At 43.6% G+C, this 12637-nt stretch overlaps 2 protein-coding genes across 3 annotated transcripts in view; both read right to left on the reverse strand.

The window, feature by feature from the left end:
• Nucleotides 1-241: 241 nt before the first annotated feature.
• LOC120641721 (probable protein phosphatase 2C 44) lies at nt 242-5094 on the reverse strand. The gene is made up of 5 exons (XM_039917940.1): nt 4672-5094; nt 1859-2110; nt 1471-1753; nt 1227-1381; nt 242-893 (listed from the first exon to the last, which is right to left on the reverse strand). Exons 1-5 carry the CDS (start codon nt 4792-4794, stop codon nt 753-755), a joined length of 954 nt encoding a protein of 317 aa, XP_039773874.1. The 5' UTR covers nt 4795-5094; the 3' UTR covers nt 242-752.
• A 3857-nt stretch (nt 5095-8951) lies between these two features.
• Nucleotides 8952-12637, reverse strand: part of LOC120641723 (protein FORGETTER 1-like) — a 37921-nt gene continuing 34235 nt past the window's right edge. Inside the window, exons 26-32 of one of the 2 annotated variants that reach the window (XM_039917941.1) lie at nt 12524-12601; nt 12264-12382; nt 11497-11550; nt 11253-11355; nt 10571-10699; nt 9505-9619; nt 8952-9393 (exon numbers count right to left, since the gene is read on the reverse strand). In XM_039917941.1, coding sequence (XP_039773875.1) covers nt 9362-9393; nt 9505-9619; nt 10571-10699; nt 11253-11355; nt 11497-11550; nt 12264-12382; nt 12524-12601 — 630 coding nt within the window. In that variant the 3' untranslated portion in view covers nt 8952-9361. Of the gene's footprint in view, nt 9394-9504; nt 9620-10570; nt 10700-11252; nt 11356-11496; nt 11551-12263; nt 12383-12523; nt 12602-12637 lie in introns of those variants that run through there. The other variant, XR_005662372.1, reaches the window with a different exon arrangement.

The raw sequence follows: 12637 nt of genomic DNA on the forward strand, positions 1-12637 counted from the left end.
GAATAAGGCGCGCACGTAATTTTATATTCAAATTTTAAAAACTTTAATCCACAATTAATCTTGTATAATAAATTTTTTATCTTATAATAATCATATCATTATATTCATATTCAATAGTAGTTTTATATAACTATAATTTTATTGCTATAAACATTATATTATAAAAAAAATTAAGAGCCAAATATTATTATTGAAGACCGTCCCAAATATTATTATGGTTTGGAGGGAGTAGCTTTCAATATCACACGGAATTTTCTCAACTTTGAACTTCAAATCTGTTTCATTGAGATTAGAGGCCCTCCCCTATGCAATGCGAGCCATAAAAACTAAATATAATAACCAAATTAAATCAGCAAGTTCCTATACACAACCTTTGCCACCATTAGTCCATTACCATCACAAGCACACAAGCACTAAGGTCCGCACAGACCGCAAGTCCAGGTCCACTAGCATGCTCGTGTATATCCTCACAGACGAATGAGCACCCTGCGCACACACTCGCCATCCAGCTTTCAAGTCTTCAATGTCCTAATTAATTCCAGGTTTGTCCACAACTAGGATAGGTACAGCAGATGCTATCAGAAATTCAGCAAATAGGTACAGCAGATGCTATCAGAAATTTCGCAAATAGGCACAGCAGATGCTATCAGAAATTCCGAATTTGGCAAATAAGCACAGCAGATGGTATCAGAAATTTGGCAGAGGGAGACGATAACGGACGATTGTCTCAATCGTCAGTGCGCATGTGACATTCAGCAGCGGAAACGGATGACAATGCAAGAGATATCATCCTTGCTCTTCCTTGCAAGTGCTTCCGTTGTCAGCCGCTTTGCTGCTGCCTGGGGGTCCTTGATGGATTTGACAAGATCAACGGCTTCCTGGTTCTTCATTACCTGCATACAGAAAGGGTACATGGAGTGATAGTTTAGAAACTGGTGCCAAAATACTTTTGAGAACAGAATGCCTCAAAGGCTCAAACATAAATGAGATCTGCATAAGGTAGGCTCTTTGCCAGTGTCTAAACTATTCCCTGCTTTCTTGTTACAGGGAGAAAATATGTTGCCTGATAATGCAAGAATTGGTCAAAAGCAACCAATCATTTCAATCTAGAAGGTGCAGGGTGGTGAAGGACTTAATAAGAGCATGCCAACGGCATTTTGCATAAAGCATGGGGAAAAAAAGAAGTTTGTGAAGGGAACAGTTAGCAAGCAGATTTTGGTAGAAACCTTCCATAATCCATCACTGGCAAGTATGATGAACTCTATACTTGAGTTTATTGGTACATGTCTAATATCAGGCTCTGAACTCAAGTGGGCCTTGAGGCTTTGGTCACCAAATGCCCTAGCAACAGCAAGCTGGCCATTTACCCGAGGAACATCACCTGCAAGGAAACCATAGATAGAATAAAGCAACTGTATCTTCTCAGTTCCAAAAACGATGGACATAATAACACACAAGAAATGGCTGTACCAGGAAATGTTGTTACAAAGCCACCCTGTTTCTCAATCCTCTGTCTTTCATTAGTTGTATGTGGCTCATGGTCAACAGTGAGCTGATTAGCAGAACCTCTTTCACACACAACAGCTCGAGAGTCGCCTACATTTGCTATCCACATATCCTTGCCATCAACTACAATAGCAGTAACTGCTGTAGAACCACCCGGTCCAAGTTGCTTTGCATTTTCTAGAATGTATTTGTTTGTAGAGCGGTATGCATTCTTTATTGCATCTTGAGGGCTATCCCAGAAGACAGGCTGCAGCAACCAGAATAAGGAAACAGTAAGTACGGTATATACACATGGTAACCAGATGATCCCATGTGGTCCACACACACATAGAAAACCGATAGTAACACCTACCTCTTTTATTATGTTGCTAAAAAGGTTAGCTTTCAGGTAACTTGGCACCTTATCTCCCAAATGGCCATCAAAAATGGCAAAGAGGCCTAGCTCATGGTTCTTCTCATACTTGTACTCTGCTACATGGTAGTCTTCCATGTCATGGCCAGACTTGCCTTCCACCAGGTGGAAGCCATGTGTGATTTTGTTGCTTGAGAGTTTACTCCTTCCCTTGCCGGTATCAGCAGATGATGAATTAAGACAGGCTGCACTCTGTCCATGCAAAAGCATGTGATATCAGTAGAATGTAATATCAGTATATCAACTCATTGAGAAACTAATTCTGGCAACAAGTGCTCTACACACATCGAAAAACACTGATTCCAGCAGCAAGTGTTCTGCACACAATGATTAAAAACAGACTCTCACAGCAAGCGTTCTACACATATTGACAAAAAAAAAATTGATTCTGGGAGCAAGTGTTCTACACATATTGAGAGAAAACTGGCACTGTCCAGAAACTGATATGGGTGTGTTCTACACACATTGACAGAAAACTAGTTCTGGCATAAAGTGTTCTATACACACTGATTACAAAAAAGGTTACAGTGTCTGAAACTAGTACTACACAGCAAATATTCTAAAACCAAATCAAAGGTGTAGCTTAAACAAGGAACTTGCCTTCCAATACAGCTAGCTGTCCAAATGTTGCAAAAGAACAGGTATACCACGCAGATAAATTATGGGAATTTGAAATTGCAATAATAATCATTCATGAGGAAATTAATAAGCATATCACCCAACTAAGGTCCAGGTGTAGGGTCCAAGGCTGCAATGCAACAATAGTTGGCCCAGGTCAGCGACAGGTAGCTGGCTAGGGGTAACACTCTTCTTTGTTTACTATCCAAAGCCTAGTAGACAACGCACATGGCCGCATCCTGATGATCATACGGGCGGATATCTTCCCTGCCCTAGTTCGAGGTATCTGCTGCACTTCACAGGCCCGTATTTAGCCCCGTGCGGGCCGTGCGACCGCACAGGGCCTCCAAATTCGAAGGGCCCCTAAAATACTATGTATACATTAAGTATAATTATATAGAGAATTTAATTTAGTTGATTGTTGGCCAAATTTGTGGCAAAACGTGGCCCAAATTGCTCCTGGAAGATGAATCATCGTAGGCGTATCGCTTGCCGCTTCTTTTGCACGGGTGCTGCTCGGGGTCACTCGTGTGACCTCGAGTGGACCTGTCACAGCACCCCAACCTCTTCAGAATTCCATGTTTTGGGTCTAAAGTCGGCCCAATAAACCAAGCCACTATGTTTTGTTGCTAGAATAAATTTCTTTTGTTCCGTAATAATTTTTTTTCTTGCGCAAACAATAATAATTGTTGCAGCAACAATAAAAATTCTAGAATAAAAAATAGTTATTAGGCCTTGTGTGATGATTTGACTGTCAGTCACACGTATGACTTCTATTATTTGCGCTTTCACACAGTACATCGCGCTTGCCAGCTACTATTACTTGTCATTCGCGATTCTGCACTAGGCCACTAGGGCCCAGTGCATTGTTTCGCACAGGGCCTCCGGATTTGCCGGTACGGCCCTGGCACTTCAGGTGCTACTTTATCGGTGGTCCATGACAACCTGTGACCCTTCTTATTAAACATGTGGTACAAGTGTCGAGCACCTCAAGTTACTGACACTTGCCACAACAAAATGAAATCCCCAGGATTTCATCCGAGTCGTGTGGCAGCTGCATTTCCAAGGCAAGAAGCCGAAAACTGATGTTTCCTTCCGGCACTTGCGAGCAAAACACAATCGATTTGCTTTGTGATACGATACAACTGCTACTGCTCCAGGGACCACATGTAGTCTGAGCTCGATAAGAACAGGCAGGATTGACGGAGGACCTCACGGTTTGCGCAAAGGGGTCGCTGTGCCTCAGGCTACGGGGAGAAGCGGACTGGCCGAGCAAGAGGATCCAATCCAAAAGGGACAAGTTGCTTACGGCTGGCGTGACATGCCGGTGCCGCATGCGGTACCGGGGGTGTTTAGTTGCGCTCCGTAAAATTTTTGAAAAACCATCTTTCTACATTTGAAGTACTAAACATAGACTAATCACAAAAATAATTACAGAACTCGTCTGTAAATCGCGAGACGAATCTAATGAGCCTAATTAATCCATCATTAGAGGTTGTTTACTGTAGCAATTTAGCATCTGATTACAACCTAATTAGGTTCATTAGATTCGTCTCGCCATTTACAGACAGCAGTCGCAATGCGTTTTTTATTTCGTCTAGATTTAAGTCTTCATGCAGGTGCCAGAATTTTTTTTAGAATTTTGAATTTTGTAACTAAACACCGGCCCAGTCAAAAAGGAGGCCCTTGTTGCAAAAGTCCGACTTGGCTTGGAAGTTGCGCCCCCAAACCTTGAAATCTTGTGACTCCGATTTTACAAGTTGGCCCCGATTAAATCGACTAACCTTCTCTTGTAAAAAGCAATAAACGACCAGACCACAGGTCCACAAGTGTAATTGTACCTAAATCCGTGAATTCGTACGAAAATCGTATGACCCCCCTTAATTGCACCACGAACTGTCGTGACGTCGTGTGCAGAGCACTAATCGAGCGTTGTCGAATGGTTTTGGTAGAAAATTTTGGAGTAATCTTTATCCACAGAAGAGTGGAGGACGCTTTGTTTGACAAAAAAAAGAAGAAGAAGAAGAAAGAAATTGGAGGATTAAAACTGACACAGACACCAACACACAGGGATAACTAATTATCATCAAACAAAAGAAGAGTGGTAGCAATCGAGCGAGTGGATTCAGGCGTACCCGGAACATGTTGAGGAAATCAGACCGCCTTTTGCCGCCGCAGGCCGAGGAGGACGAGGCGGCGGTGGAGGGCGAGCAGGACGCCGACGACGACGCGGTCTGCCGCTCCATCCGGCCGACCATGTCAGGGCGGGAGCTCGCCGCGGGCCGAGACGATCAGCCGCCGCCGACCACAGGCAGTCGCGAGACGAGACGCCGGGGCGGGGGACGGACGGACGAAATTAAGCTGCTCGCGAGGACGACGGGACGGAGGGAGCCCGAGATCTTTGTACGCAGGCCTCGGGCAGAAGCGGCCGCGTCTCCGTCTCGCGTGTGATGGAGGGAGGCGGGGCCTTGGCTTCGTCCACGGTTGCTTGCCTTGATCCGATTCTGAGGCCGGACACTTGTGGTGTGGCTGTGGCGTGAAGAAGAGAGAGAGAGAGAGAGAGAGAGAGGAGGGGAGAAGAAAGGGGGGCGGTTGCTGTTTTGTGATGATGATTGTGGAGGAGCCGCGGAAAGTGGGGCCCACAGCGGAGTGAGCGGGGAGGTGAAATCGGCAAAACCGAAGAAACGGGGCCGAGTTCAATTATTCACATTATATGCAAAAAAAATGCAGGCGGTTTTTATCATGGACAAAAAAAGAGATTTTCACAGGAGACATTACGTGAAGAGCCATGCAGTAACCAACAAATTTGATCTAGGATATCAACGAACAGATTTTATAAGTGTGCTGCTTCGTGCTTAATGTGAATAACTTAACGGCTTTTATTTGATCATAAAAATATGGGATGCCGACAAAATAGTTGACATAAAATGTCCAATAGGATGTGTTGTCGTTAACAATTTAACAGTTATGTTTGGATAGTTCCTAAAGTTTTTTTTTGCGAGGAAGGATAGTTCCTAAAGTTGATGACATATAACTTTATAAATTTTTAAATAATTGTATTCAGTCTTGATATTGTAAGGAAAGTTGTATATCGTACATCTTGTTTGCGTGATACCGAACTCGTACCGAAAATATAGGCGCGTATTGTCTTCAGAATCGATAAACATTTTACATTAAAAACTAAACTGGACTAAAGGGTTCACTGCCAATAACTTTGAGATTACCATCTTAGTAGGCTTCACATACGTCACTCGCTGTTAATTTTCTTTCTACCTTTTTTTCCCCTTTCAAGTGAGACTTATAGTTCCGCAAGTTAGAATCATACCGGTCTCTCACTCTCTCTGAGATGACTCACTCTTTGTTGTTTTTACTATAGTAGAAAAGGCACTTTAAGTTAGGCAATTTGACATGACTTGGGAGATCCTGTAACGCTTATCTTAAAGAAAGGTACAAAACAACATTTGAAGATCGCGGATTGCCTCATTGCCTTTTAATTTCTTTTCTCATTTCGTCTTGGACTCTTGGTTATCCTTTTCTTTTGCCGAGCTTGGAAGCTTCCGGGAAGCTTCCTACGCCCTCCCTCCCTGGTGAATAATGCTAGGTCCACACAGCTGTACACCAAAAGCAGCATGATGGTCTATCATTTCACATGTTGTAACTCTGTTCTTAACAGCCTACTAATCAAGAAGCCGTGCTTGTGTTTTCATGTATGATGTATCCTTTCCCCAGCTTCTGAGGTTGCATATAAAAAAAAACAGCTCGGCAACAGTATGGGCTCAAATAATCTCTTTCCGAAAGAAGACAAGGCATGAAAAAGTATAGCCTTTTCCAGCTAATCCAACAAAATAATAAAAAATTGTTTAAGAAATCAACAAATTATATGCGTCAAGCCGTGCGCCTTTTTCTCAAGCAAATTCGAGATAGGTTCTGTTCTAGCTACAAGCATCTGACGTGTGCGTGTTTGGATTTGGAACTCCCCTCTTATCCTTGGTGCGTGTAGCAAAATAGGTGGCGGGTTGGACCTATTGCCCGTTGACCTGCTCAAGGTCTCCGGGATGTGGTGGATGGTAGCCTGCCGGTCAGACCGTCGAGGCCAGGCCACCGGCCCAGAGTCCCAGAGACCTAGTGGCCCCGCCTGCCTGGTCGGCTGTAGCCTGGGGTCCACATGTTCAAGTCCTAGGATCACCGGGACCCGGAGACACAGACACGGGACCCCGTGGGCCCCCGGCGCCGCGGAGCGGGGGGTCACGTGACACGTGCGCTAGCGCCGCACTGTGGCCGGCCGCTGGCGCCTGTGCACGGTGCGCGCGACCGAGTCCGGTCTGCCCGCTCGTGCTGACCTGCCAGTCGCCTCCAGGATCGTCTGCGGCGTGAACAGGCGAGGCCGCAACAGCAACAGCAATCTGGTATTATTAGACCCTCGTCTGGATACAGCGGTAGTATCTCATATATACACATGCACGCACGCACACCTCACTCACACCCTACAACAGAGTTTAAATGAGGAAAAACCGTGATGAGAAACACTAGCGAGTTTAAATGAGGAAGAACCGCGGTGAGAAACACTAGCGTCGAACTAAAGGTAGGTTGTACACCAGCCGCGCTACCAACCAAGCTGGTGCTCGTTCTCAACAGCATGCTGCTAGTTTCTTTTCACATTCTGTTCGGCTGGTTGTGGCTGGTGCTGATTTGCTGTGATAGAAAAATAGTACTAATTGACTGGTGGCTGTTACTGATTTGATGTGTAAGAGAAAAAATATTGGTTGGCAGCAAAACAGAGCGGCAGTAGTTCATCATCACCATCCATGCGGCCATGCTCTGGTGCCGGTGAGTGGTGAGGCAGCTTCGTCAGTCCCCCAAGTCCTAACGCCAGTCACTGCTAAGTGAAAAGCAGTGTGCTTTTACGGACCGGGCCCGGCTCGATCGGTGGCCATCGGATGAGATAAAAAATGCTGGCTGGCCTAGGAATCGCTGGGCTGGGCAGCCAGCCGTTTGGCAGACTAGGTGGAGCCGAATGGTTGAGGGATAAGACGCCCGTCTTCAACCTTCCTTCCTCACCAGCACGAACAGTGAATACTAGTTGGTGCTATTCATAGCAGCCACCAGCCTAGTGATTCCCAGCCCAGCCAGAGCTTTTCAGCTCATCCGAAAAGAGCCCATCTCTCCGAAACTTCGAAGGCAACGCACGCACGCCTCACAGTCACCGCACTGGGAAAAGGGAAAATCTCGTGAGGTCACGGTCACGAACCAGCCGAGCCTCGGGGCAGAGCTCGGCGACGCCATTGCCAACCGCACAAAACTGCAAGCGAGCACGCAGCCAGAAAGGCAGGGACGGACACTGGCATCACCGGGGCGGACGGCCCCCGAAGGCCCGAACCCCGAGCAAAAATACACCCGGCTTCTCCTTGTGCGGCTGGGAGCGCGCGTCGGCTTCTCCCCGGGGTGATGGTGGCGTCGCCACCACGGGCGTGCTCGAGCACCGGATCAGGTCGCGACCTGCGGGGGCGAGTAGGTGAGTGCGTTGTATGATTGCGGCTTGCCCGGGAGTGGCGCCAGCGGCCAACATCCCAAGGTAGTCGCCCTGGCCACTCCATGACACGTCGCGGATAATGATGGGCGAGCTTTGGTTGGATAGGACTTTTACTTTCTTTTGTTACCAGCGGGCAGCGTCGTGACCTCCGATTTCCAGTAATCTACTAGACCACAATTGGCTGCAACTTTCAAACCAGTACCTGATCCTTTCGTCACGAACAATTCGGAAGCTTCTAGCACAATGTTCGATAAAGTATTGAACTACTCGAAGCTTAATTTACTTTCAGCTCCAAAGTGAACTGAGTCGGTCAGGGGGTCAAGAGACCAACGACTCCACGAAGACTTTGGTGTCATCTGGGAGCTTCTCGACCTCACCTTGCAATCAGAACAATACAGCGTCAAGCATCAACTACTGTACTGCTTGAAAACAGACGTCGCCAAGTCACGGCCGGTGTTCAACAAGTAAATGTTTCATGGTCTCAAAAAGAGAGAGAGAGAGAGAGAGAGAGAGAGAGAGAGAGAGAGAGAACATGATGGAAAGTTAGTCCCAAATCAGCCGTCAAACAAACAAAATGCAATGGAGGCATCTTGTCAGTTGTCACCGGACACAAGGTTTAGCACCAACTCCGTCCATCCATAAAAGAATGCTTCTCGCTTTCTAAGGAGTCAACTAATTCTAAGTTTAACCAAATTTATATAAACAGTTTATATTACAAAATAAAGATTATTAGATGAATCTATAATATATTTTCATACTAAATCTACTTGTTGACATAGATGTTAGTAAATTTTTTTTGTATAAATGTAATCAAACTTAAAATTATTTAGCTGATCAGAAAACGAGAGTTGCATTCTTTTAGGGACGGAATACACATACGTACAATGCATAATTTTACCATAATATAGACATGTCTCAAATTTTCTTGTTTGACATCGGCAACAACGCCACAGTCCCCCCCATATTGCGCCTTTCTTTGGGGTTAACCGAGTATTTTTAGTAGCTTTACGTAACAATATATAACATATAGACCTGGTAGAGAACAAGGGGAGGCAAAGAAAGAAACAACTGCGGCGGCACACCGCGTATTTTACATACAAAAGTTGTCCGTATATACCTGCCTAACCTGTAAGCTAAGAATTTCGGCGCTTCAGATAAGTTAGCTTGCTAGCTCCCTAGAAACAAAAGTAAATGTTCAGAGGCACCAAAGGCTGCTGCGTCTGACATCAGAACGGTAACTAATAAACCGGCAATACGAGTGTGGGTGAGAAAAACAAAATTGAAGCCTTTCCATGTCAATCATCAATATCCTGGACCCATTGCAACCCTGCATAAAGACAATATTTAAATTGAGCTTGTACATGATAAAAACGAGGAATGGAAGTTGAGTTAATAAATTAAGCCATATTAGAGGAATGCCATGACATCAGAAACAAACCTGTTAGTACTGATTCCACTGCTGAATTTGGAATCAGCAGTCCAACAATTCGTTGGGGACTGTCATTTGTTGTAACTAAACGGACGACACGTATTCTCTTGTGAATCTGACGAACCTGTTAGATTACAACAGCGAAGCATAGGACATTAAGTAACACTAGACAGTGGGAGAAGTCAATTTGTGCCTTCGTTATATTGTGATATGCTGGTCTCCTAGGATTATCCTAAGGAATGCCCTATGTCAATAAGATCAACAAAAAGTGATAGTAACAGCTGAACATCAACTGACCATATGCATTGTTTTTTTCCAAACATATAGTTCTAAAATCTAAACTCCAATGGATAGATAAAAATGTAAGCTTAAACAGACAGAAAAGGTACCCATGATGGTACTTTGTTTGCTGTCTATCTCCAATCCAGCCCCATCCTCCATGTAGATTATGCCACCCCCTCAGGAGAATTGTCACTCCTAGTTGCAATATGGCATCAAAACTGCACTTGAACTTTTTTCTGTCTATCCCTCAACTTCCTGCTTATTATTTTAGTTACTTGGAGACCATTATTTCTGGGTGCCTTCGATAGGAATCCTTAAGGCTATATTGTGTCCTTACTCTGAGGAGTGCAGTGTTATAAGTGGTTTGTACATCTAGTTGGAATTAATATACCATTGTTAGCGAGGCTATTAGTGGGCTGGCCCTTGGGCCGTGGCGCCCAGCCTAGGCGGCTAGGGTTGCCCTTTGGGTTTATGGTAATTGATCTAGATTAGGCAAGGATCTCCGTTGATTGGGTGTATTTCTATAAGCCCTAGATGATCCTTGCCTATATAATGTATTCCTTGTACTCTCATTAATCAATCACCAATTTTCCGAGCCATATCTGCTTTCAACCATAGAGGGGCCAATACAAAAATATAGGCAATATGACATGTCTTTAAATCAGATCAACGAGCTGAATCCAGAGGAATCACATCATTTAACTCATGATAATAACCAGCAACAATACAACTTGCAAAGAATAGGCATAGAAGTGAACAATACAACTTGCAAAGAATAGGCATAGAAGTGAACCTGCTTGGCTAGGGCCTTCTCTATTGTACCCCAAACAGGAAGTATGAGGCCACCCAATATATTAACCTCTTGCAACCTTCTACCTACGGTACAGTAGCTCCCAATTTTACATTTAGATCCATGCATACACTGAAATGAGGAAAAGAAGCACTGGATCAGTAGTGCACATAAAAGAAGAAAAGTACAGAATAAGCTTACTAGCTATTTGGTCAAACTTAAACGAAATTAAGGGTGTAAATGTACTATGGAAAATAAAGTTAGTCAATCCTCAATACAAGGACCAATATAGAATGGATCCACAAACATATAGCTATTCACCATAACCATCCAGAGATTTGCATGCTCAGACATTATGCGGCTTGAAAACCTCTGGATACCAAACAGCGAGATGTTGCTTGCATAAGGGATAAATCAGAAAAAAAAACATGCCAACCACTCCAGCCCTGTGCTGTGACAGCATGCTTAAAGCTTTCCACTTCACAAAACATTGATGCCTGAACATAACTTAATAGTTCTCAGAGCAACACTAATAACACGAGTACAAGACCCTTCCAACTTGCATCTCTCTGGCGTGCGTAGGCTACACAATTTTACCTACTAATAAGAAAAACCCGATATTTTACAGAACATCAATACATAGTGTCATGTTCAGAGACCAAGGAAACAGAATTTGTGACATTACCTGCTTCGATGAAGCATCATACTCTTCCTGCCATCCTTTACTAACTTTGTCTATTGATGACACCTTCCTGTACTTGCTTTTCAGTTCAGTTAAAGGCATCTCCCTGCAAAAGTAAAATGGAGCTGTAACAAAAACTAGGAACTTCCATCCTTTACATTAGATATGAAATCTGCTAGGCTGCATGAAGTGTAAAATGCTAACACTAAACCTTGCCAAGGAAAAAAAAATGATGAACCGAAAATACCTTAATGCTTCACCAATAGCAGGTCGGATTATTTTATACATTCCTTCAGTTGAGCTGGTTCAGAAAGAATTAATAATGACTCAATTGTAACATCGGATCAAATAACAAGCACATTAGAGTAAACCTCTTTTTCTGTTCATATTTAAATCACGGTCTCTCATACATGCAAGTTTCTGTCACTTCGTATACACTAGAGTCAAACCTCATTCCAGCATTCTTCGGTTGCAACAGAATTTTTTAACTTTTATTTTTGTTTTTCCTTGAACGACGCAGGAGTAACTTTTATACTTGCCTCTTCCTTTTTATAAAAGGTATTACATAGTTCTCAAGAAAACATTAAGATTTCCATTTTCTTCGTAAAATACAGCAGGATTATAAAGATAGATTCCATAAAAAAAATCAAAGATGAATTTATTGTTTCTTTGTTCTTACTAATCTATCCTGCTCTCTCCCTAGATGTATGTGGATCTTATTTCAACAATGCTAACATATTGCATGGCATGGCCAAGGAGGGTGTGTACAGCAAGGAGCATTGCAGCAGATGCAACAGCCAACCCTAGGGTTAGTTAACGTTCATGTATATCCAAAATTTAGTTAGGCATAGATTATTAGAGGTTAAGATAGATGCTGGCACTTCATTTGGGATTAAGCAAGAAGAGATATCAAACTATTAATGGAATATACTTGTGTTCATGACCATCGAAAGGATGCCCATGGCATTGCACAAGAGCTGAAAACCAAAGCATTGATCATCATCCAAAACATACCCTTCAAAAGCTAGAATGAAGTGTCTTCTCCCCATCCATTCCCTTCTGGACTCATAAAACCCATTGTTTGATGAACCAGCACCATCTTTCTGCCTTTCCTCAAGCGTCGCCTTTGCCGACTTTACACGTGCACATGTTCAAAAAAAGAATTATGCAGGTAAAGAAAACAGTCCAACCACATGGACTTTACTCAAATACAACTACAATGATGACTGTGTTCTCAAGGAAAAGCAATAATGGCTCCTACATTGTCTACTTACCTCCCAAGTCACTCCCCGATCGAGGGTGAAAGTAAATAGTAACGTCGATGCACCAGATAAGCTATCAGTATGAACTGTCTGCATGGAAAACATGCATTGATGGTTAATGAAAAT

This window comes from Panicum virgatum, chromosome 7K (genome assembly GCF_016808335.1).
Source record: "Panicum virgatum strain AP13 chromosome 7K, P.virgatum_v5, whole genome shotgun sequence".
Taxonomy (NCBI): Eukaryota; Viridiplantae; Streptophyta; class Magnoliopsida; order Poales; family Poaceae; genus Panicum; species Panicum virgatum.